General features: G+C 67.2%; 1 protein-coding gene across 1 annotated transcript; it reads left to right on the top strand.

The window, feature by feature from the left end:
* Window positions 1–20: 20 nt before the first annotated feature.
* Window positions 21–7,876, top strand: LOC114071946 (filamin-C-like; the record flags this gene model as incomplete). The annotated part of the gene is made up of 18 exons (XM_027909836.1): window positions 21–44; window positions 365–653; window positions 919–1,016; window positions 1,366–1,516; window positions 2,182–2,300; window positions 2,434–2,511; window positions 2,628–2,790; window positions 3,041–3,241; window positions 3,867–4,004; window positions 4,372–4,498; window positions 4,756–4,892; window positions 5,370–5,563; window positions 5,678–5,791; window positions 5,976–6,119; window positions 6,576–6,699; window positions 7,107–7,267; window positions 7,404–7,494; window positions 7,707–7,876. Coding segments are annotated over exons 1-18 (2,523 nt in total), but the record flags the coding sequence as incomplete, so codon positions are not given.
* Between the last annotated feature and the right edge of the window lie 380 nt (window positions 7,877–8,256).

Below are 8,256 nucleotides of genomic sequence, written 5' to 3'. Positions count from 1 at the left end.
GGGTTCAGTCCCCCCCGCCTATGTCCTGGGGTGCCCCCGGGCAGGTGTTGGGGTGCATGGCCCCCCAGCAGTGCCGTGGGGTGTTGGGTTGTCAGAGGTCCCCGTGGCAGTGCTGTGGGTTTTTGGGGTGCCCCAGGTGGGTCCCGGGGTGCCCCCCGGGGGGGGAGAAGTCTCACGGGGTGTTGGGGTGCAGTCCCCCCACAGGCAGCCAACAGGTTGTGGATGGGACCCTGAAGCTGATCCTGGCGGGGGGGGGGGTCAGGGCTGTCGGGGTGCAGGGATCCCCCCGGGGGGTCCCGCAGGATGGTGGCGTGTCCCGAGGGGTGCTGTGGGGTGTCGGGGTGCCCTGGGGGGACTCCCGCAGGACCTCGGGTACAGCCCCCCCTGTTTCCCCCTCGCAGACAGCAAAGCGATTGTGGACGGGAACCTGAAACTGATCCTGGGGCTGATCTGGACCCTCATCCTGCACTATTCCATCTCCATGCCGATGTGGGAGGAGGAGGAGGAGGGGGATGAAGGGCGCCGCCAGACCCCCAAGCAGCGGCTGCTGGGCTGGATCCAGAACAAGGTGCCGCAGCTGCCCATCACCAACTTCAATCGCGACTGGCGCGACGGGAAAGCTCTGGGAGCGCTGGTGGACAACTGTGCCCCTGGTGAGGAGGCGGGGCTGGGGGAAGCTGGGGCCGTGGTGGGAGTATGGGGGGGACAACTGTGGGGGGTAGGGGGGGCAGGGCGTGGGACAGGGGGCAACTTCCCCCTCCTGCAGCTGATGTGGGGTACAGGGGGCATGGGGGGGTAAGAGCCCCCCAGTCCACACTGGATCAGGGGGCACTGGTGGAGTCACTGGATGCAACAAGAAAGAGATGTGGGATGGGGGGAGCAGGACAGGGTTGCCTTGCTGACCCTCCTTCCCCTCAGGCCTGTGCCCAGACTGGGAGAAGTGGGATCCCAACGAGCCGGTGCAGAACGCCCGGGAGGCCATGCAGCAGGCGGACGACTGGCTGGGGGTCCCCCAGGTACGGGACACGGGGGGTCACCGGGTGTTCCCCAAGTGTGGGGCTCGGGAGGAGGGCACAAGGGGCACTGGGGGGTGCAGGGGTGTTTCAGGGGGGATCCACGGGGTTCCTCGGCATATGGGGTACCCCTGGGCAGCTGTGGGGGTGGGAGGCGTGTGTGTGTGGGGGGCGGGGGGGTTCCCAGCAGGGCTGGGAGGGTATGGTTGGTGTCAGGGGTCCCAGGAGGGTCTGACAGGTGTCAGGGTGCCTCCTGGCAGTGGGGTGCACGGTGGGAGGGCTCCCCCAGCAGGGTCCCCCTGGATGGGGGGTGCTGGCAGGGTCTGACAGGTGTTGGGGTCCCACCCTGCAGGTGATCGCCCCCGAGGAGATCGTGGACCCTGACGTGGACGAGCACTCGGTGATGACGTACCTGTCCCAGTTCCCCAAGGCCAAGCTCAAACCGGGGGCCCCCCTGCGCCCGCGGCCCCCCCAGCCCGGCCGTGCCCGCGCCTACGGGCCTGGTATGGGGGGCTGCGGGCTCAGGGAGGGGCTGGGGGGGCTGTAGTACCAGGATGGAGGGGGTAAAGGGGGTTGGGAGTCACCAGGAGGCTGCAGACCTGGCACGGGTGGGCCGTGGGGCACGTGGGGGGCACGGGGGCTCAAGGACTCCATACGGGGGGACACGGGGGAGTGCAGGGACACACAGGGGACCTGGCATGGGAGGGACATGGAGGATGGGGACATGGGGGATGTGGAGGGGCTCAGGAACCCAGCACTAGAGGGGTCTTCAGGGGCTATGGGCTGTCAGCACATGAGGGGGACCCATGTCCCCTCCACCGAAGCCCAGGGACCTCTCTCCAACCCTGGGGTGTCACCTGTGCCCAGAGACACCCTGGGAACACCCCAGGGCCTCCACCACTGACCCAGGAAGATCCCAGGGTTCCCCAAGGATCCCCCCAATGACCAGAGACCCCCCCAAAATCCCCCCCAGGCTCCCCCTCATACCCAAGAGACCCCTATTGATCCCCAGGTTCCCCCTGCCACCACCAAAGACCACCTGAGGGTCCCGAGTCCTGTGGGCTTTGGGGTGCTGGGGGTTGGGGGCATGCCAGGAGGTTCTGGGGTGCTGGGGGTACCTGGGGGGGTTCTGGGATCCTGGAAACCCCTTGACCCCCTCCCCCTGCAGGCATCGAGCCACAGGGGAACGTGGTGCTGCGCCCAGCCCAGTTCACGGTGGAGACCCTCGATGCAGGGGTGGGCGAGGTCCTGGTCTATGTTGAGGACCCCGAGGGACACACTGAGGAGGTACAGGGGGCCCCAGCACTCCCTCTGGGGGGATCCCCCCAGCAGCCCTCTCTGGGGGGCTCCTCCAGTGCCCTAGCTCTATGTCACCCCCTTTTCCTGCTTTTGGGGTCTCTCCCCCCCCCCGCCCCCACAGGCCAAGGTGGTCCCCAACAACGACAAGAAGCGAACGTACAGCGTCACCTACGTCCCCAAGGTCGCGGGGCTGCACAAGGTGAGCCCTGTGGTGACCCCCTCTGGGACAGCCCCCTCGCCACCCGCCCTGCAACGCCCCCCTGTTTGCCCCCCAGCATCCCCTGTGACACCCCCCGACCCTCTGTGCCCCCCCAGGTGACGGTGCTGTTCGCGGGGCAGAACATCGACGGCAGCCCCTTCGGGGTGGGCGTGGCCATGGCCCTGGGTGACGCCAGCAAGGTGACAGCGCGTGGCCCCGGCCTGGAGCCCGTGGGCAACGTGGCCAACAAGGCCACCTACTTTGACATCTACACTGCAGGTGGGGGAATGGGGGGGCTGGGGGGGGACTCTGGGGACACGTCCTCACGGTGGCCTGACCGTGGCACGACTTGGTGACCCTGAGGCCACGTTCTCATGGTGACAATGGCCACGGGGTGTCTCGTGGCTCTGGGGATGTGTCCTCATGGTGACAGGGTCACGGCATGGCTGGATGACTGGGCATGTGTCCTGATGGCCTGGTGGCTCCCCGTGGTGGCCATGGCACTGAGCCCGTGTCATCCTGGTGGCAGGGGCCGGCTCGGGCGACGTTGGGGTGGTGATCACGGACCCCCAGGGCCGGCGGGACACGGTGGAGGTGATGCTGGAGGACAAAGGGGACAACGTGTTCCGCTGCACCTACCGGCCTGTCCTCGAGGGGCCGCACACCATCTGTGTCACCTACGCTGGCACCCAGGTCCCCAAGAGCCCCTTCACCGTCAACGTGGCTGAAGGTGAGACCCCCCCCCCAACCCTGCCGGGTCCCCACATGGCCCCATGGCACCCACTGGTGACCAGAGTGGCCCCACAGCACCCACTGGTGACCGCTGTGTCTCCAAGGCAGCTGTTGGTGATCACAGTGGCCCCGTGGCACACGGTGCTGACTGTGGTGGCCCTCAATACCTGTCAGTGACCACAGTGGCCCCATGACACCCCTGTGGTTGCCCATGGCCCCGGGGCGACCCTGTGGCCCCCTCAACCCCCCAGGATGACCCTCTGGTGTGCCCAAGGGTATCCCTGTGGCACCCAGCAATCCCAGGGTGTCCTCAGGGATTCCTGGTGTCCCTGGGGATCCCATGACACCTCCCTGTCCGTGGGGTGTCTTCAAGGTGTCCCTACAGGCACCTTCCAGCCCTGGGGACCTCATGGAACCCCACTGTCCCCAGAGTGTCCCCAGCGTGTTCCCACGGGCTTCTCACAATCCAAGCACCCCCTGCCCCTCCCTGGGGTGTCTCCAGGGTGTTCCCATGGGCATCTTCCAGTCCTGGGGACACCCTGCCCCTCCTTGTCCCTGGGGTTGTCCCCAGGGTGTTCCCTGGTGCCTGGTGGGTGCTGGTGGGTGCTAACGGGGGTCTCCAGCCTGCACCCCCTCAGCGGTGCGGGCGGCGGGCCGGGGGCTGCAGCCACGGGGGATCCGGGTGCAGGAGGTGGCCGACTTCAAGGTGATGACACGGGGTGCGGGCAGCGGGGACCTGCGGGTGACGCTGCGGGGGCCAGGTACGTGTCCCTGCAGGGGGGGGTTGGGTGGTTGGAGGGCACCACAGGCTTGGTCAAAGGGAGTCCACAGATGGGGGGTCCCACCGGGGTGTCCGTGGTGTGGGTGCTTCAGTGCGGGGTCCCCGTGGAGGGAGGAACGTGGGTGCAGGTCCCATGTCTGGGGGTGGGTGGGTGCATGGGTAGGGGTCCCGTGGGGGTGTCCGTGGGAGTTGGATGGGTGGGGGACACCATGGGGTTGGCCATGGGGAGTAGGGGGGGCACCATGGGGAGGTGCACGGTTGGGGGATGCCCTGGGGGGATGTGCCCATGGCTGGGGGGTGTTTCTGGGGGGATTGTGGGTGCCCCATGTGACCACCCCCTCCCACAGGGGGCACGGAGGAGCCGGTGACAGTGCGGGACGTGGGCGACGGCGTCTACGAGTGCGAGTACCTGCCCCGGGTCCCCGGCACCTACCAGGTGTCCATCACCTGGGGGGGCTACGCCATCCCCCGCAGGTCAGTGACACGCACAGGGGGCACCCTGGCAGGGGGGAAGGAGAGTCAGGGGGCACCCCTTCACCTTGAAACCCTTTCAAGATGCAGATGTCCCCCCGGGGGTGGAGCGTTTGGGAGGATGTGGGAGGTGGCGGGGATACAATTCCACCCCCCCCCCCCCATCCTCCTCAACCTGTTCAAGGTGCAGGTGTCTGAGGGGTGGGGGGTGTGCAGGTGTGTCACAGCCCCCCCCCTCACACCAACCTGTGTCCCCCCAGCCCGTTCGAGGTGCAGGTGTCCCCCCAGCCAGGGACACAGAAGGTCCGGGCCTGGGGGCCGGGGCTCGAGGGAGGGGTCGTGGGACGCCCTGCAGACTTCGTGGTTGAGGCCATCGGCACCGAAGTGGGGACCCTCGGTGAGCCCAGGAAGGGGCACGTGGGGACAGGGTGGGGGGGCACCGCGGTGGGGATGTGGGGACAAGGTATGGGGGGACGTGGCACTGTGGAGGGTGTCACTGTGTGGGGATGTGGGGATGTGGCACTGTGGAGGGTGTCACTGTGTGGGGACATGGGCATGGAATGGGTGACACCCTGCTGGGGACATGGGGACAGGTGCCATGGTGAGGTCCCTGCTACTGCGGTGAGGTGGGCACAGGGTGGGGACCGTGAAGGTGGGAATATGGGGCAGGCTGGGAGTGGCCACAGCAGGGGTGTGGGGACAGGGGTAGTAGGGCCCTGAGGACACGGGCACAGAACGGGGGACAGTGACCTGGGGCTTCCCGCTGCGGGGGCACGAAGACACGTTGGGTGTCACCCCGCTGGGAGTGGGGACAAGGACGAGGCGCGGGGGTCCCTTTGGGGGCGCAGGCTGACGGTGACCGCGGTGCCCCCAGGGTTCTCCATCGAGGGCCCGTCGCAGGCGCGCATCGAGTGCGACGACAAGGGCGACGGCTCGTGCGACGTGCGGTACTGGCCCACCGAGCCGGGGCCCTACGCCGTGCACGTGGTGTGCGATGACGAGGACATCCGGGACAGCCCCTTCATGGCCGACATCCGCCCCGCGCCCCCCGACTCCTGGCCCGACAAGGTGCTGCCACCCACAGCTCCCTGATGTGCACCCCACTGCACCCCACTGCACCTCACCCACGGGGTTCTGGGGGTGCCAGTGCCCCCCTGACCTGCCCTGGATTCCCCCGTGCAGGTGAAGGCCTTTGGACCGGGGCTGGAGCCCACGGGCTGCATCGTGGACCGCCCGGCCGAGTTCACCATCGACGCCCGTGGTGCTGGCAAGGGGCCTCTCAAGCTCTACGCGCAGGTGGGTGCCCTGGGGTGACACGGGGTGGTGCTGAGTGCCTTTGAGTCCTGCTGAGCACTGCTGGGTTCTGTTGAGTGATGCTGGACGCTGTTGGGTGCCATCGAGCACTATTGAGTGCTGTCGGGTGCCGGTGGGCACCTTTGGGTGCTGCTGGGTCCCCTCATCTCCGCCCTGGTGCCCGCAGGACGCCGAGGGCTTCCCCATCGACATCAAGGTGAAGGACAACGGTGACGGCACCTTCCACTGCGTCTACGTCCCCACCAAAGCCATCAAGCACACGGTCATCGTTGCCTGGGGGGGCGTCAACACCCCCAACAGCCCCTTCCGCGTGGGTGTCACGGGGGGCCCGTGGGATGCTGGGGTGGCTGTGGGGGTCCAAAGGGGCGCAGAGAGGGGGTGCCAGTCGTGGAGGGTGTTGAGGTGTCAGATGTGGGACGTGGGGGTCCCATGGGGCACTGGGCATGGAGGTCCCGTGGGAATGGGGGGGCCAGGGTAGGGCTGAAGGCCCATAGGGTGGTGTGGATGGGGTGGGGGTCCCATGGGGTGCTGGATGTGAGGATGGGGGTCCCAGACCATTAAGGGTGCTGGGGTGGGGTTGGGGGTCTCCTGGAGTGGTGTGGATGGTGTGGTGGGGAGGGAGGAGGGTGCCAAAATGGGGATAGGGGGGTCCCATGGGCCAATGGTCTGGGGAACCACAGGAGGAACTGGGGGTCTCAGCCCCATGGGGTGCCTGGCAGGGAGGGGTCCGTGCCCCTGACCTGCAGGTGACACTGTGGGCCCACAGGTGAGCGTGGGGGAGGGAAGCCACCCTGGCAGGGTGAAAGTGCACGGGCCAGGCGTGGAGAAGACGGGGCTGAAGGCCAATGAACCTACCTACTTCACCGTGGACTGCAGCGAGGCTGGACAGGGTGGGTAATGGAGGGGGGGGCATCCTGGGGATCCCTCTGTGGGGCATGAGCCTCGTGTCCTGTGTCCCTGGTCCTCATCCTGCATTCCTGGTCCTGCTTCCTTCATCCTCCATGTGCATGCCTGGACCAGCAACCCTGGTCCTGGGCTCCTTTGTCCTGGTTCTATCTGCCCCAGTCCTGGTCCTGCATTCCTCATCCTGCATCTCTGCTCCTGGCCCATTGTCCCTGGTCCTGCTCCAGGATTCCAGGGCCTGCATCCGTGCTCCTGCACCTGCATCCCTGGTCCGTTATCTCTGATCCTTGTTCATCGCCCATAGTCCTGGTCCTGCTCCCCACCCCATGTCTACCTGGTTCCACCCCTCAGTGCCCCCCAGGGCAGCGGATGCCACTGACCCTGCTCCCCACAGGTGATGTCAGCATTGGGATCAAGTGTGCCCCAGGGGTGGTGGGGCCGCTCGAGGCCGACATCGACTTTGACATCATCAAGAACGACAACGACACCTTCACGGTCAAGTACACGGCGCCGGGCGCGGGGCTCTACACCATCATGGTGCTCTTTGCCAACCAGGTGAGGTGCCCCCGACCGCCAGGAGTCCATCCCCTGTCTCTGTGGAGTGCCCCCCACCCTCGGGAGCCTGGTGGGGCTGGAGCTCCGTCCCCCCGTGGTGCCCCTGTGTCACTGTGCCCCTGGTCTCTGTCCCCAGGAGATCCCCTCCAGCCCCTTCCGCATCAAGGTGGACCCGTCCCACGACGCCAGCAAGGTCAAGGCTGAGGGCCCAGGGCTCAACCGCACGGGTGAGGGAGATGTGGGGCAGGGGTGGGCATGGGGGACGTGGGGCAGGGGCTGCCGTGGGGCTGGGACCGCGATGCCGTGGGTCCCTCGGTGACTGATGACGATGAGTGCAGGGGTGGAGGTGGCGACCCCCACCCTGTTCTGGGTGCTGTGGGGTGGGGGCTGTGAGTCCTGCGGGTGCCATGGGTCCCACACTGACCGATGATTTGTGCAGGGGTGGAGGTGGGGACCCCAACCCACTTCCGTGTGCAGACGCGGGGGGCGGGGAAGGCCCCCCTGGACGTGCGGTTCGCGGGGACGGGGCCCGGCCCGGCCGTCGCTGACTTCGAGGTCATCGACAATCACGACTATTCCTACACTGTCAAGTACACCCCGCTGCAGCAGGTGAGTGCTGGGGCACTCTGACACATGGTGGGGGGCACCCTGACCTGGGGGGAGGGACCTTGATCCATGGGGGGGACACCATAACCCTATGGGGACCTGACCCACGGGGTCACCCCATGGAGGCATCCCAACCTGTCTGTGCACCCCATCCCCTGGGAACCCACAGGGACACCCCCCCCAAACAACCCAGTGTATAGGGGCGCCCCCATGGGCACCCCTATGAGCTTCTCATCCCCTCAGCACCCTACCCCTATGAACACCCCCCTTCACGTGGATACCCCACCCCTGTGGGTACTCCCGTGGGGCAGCTACACCCCTACACAGGCTCTAGTCACAGGGCACCCCCAGACCAACAAATGACCCCCCATCCCTGGGACTTT

The sequence above is a fragment of the Empidonax traillii genome, unplaced genomic scaffold (genome assembly GCF_003031625.1).
Source record: "Empidonax traillii isolate 1590-97213 ecotype Southwest subspecies unplaced genomic scaffold, ASM303162v1 scaffold2464:size45919, whole genome shotgun sequence".
Taxonomy (NCBI): Eukaryota; Metazoa; Chordata; class Aves; order Passeriformes; family Tyrannidae; genus Empidonax; species Empidonax traillii.
Note: the sequence above shows the minus strand (reverse complement) of the source record. Positions and strands in the feature narration are given on the sequence as shown.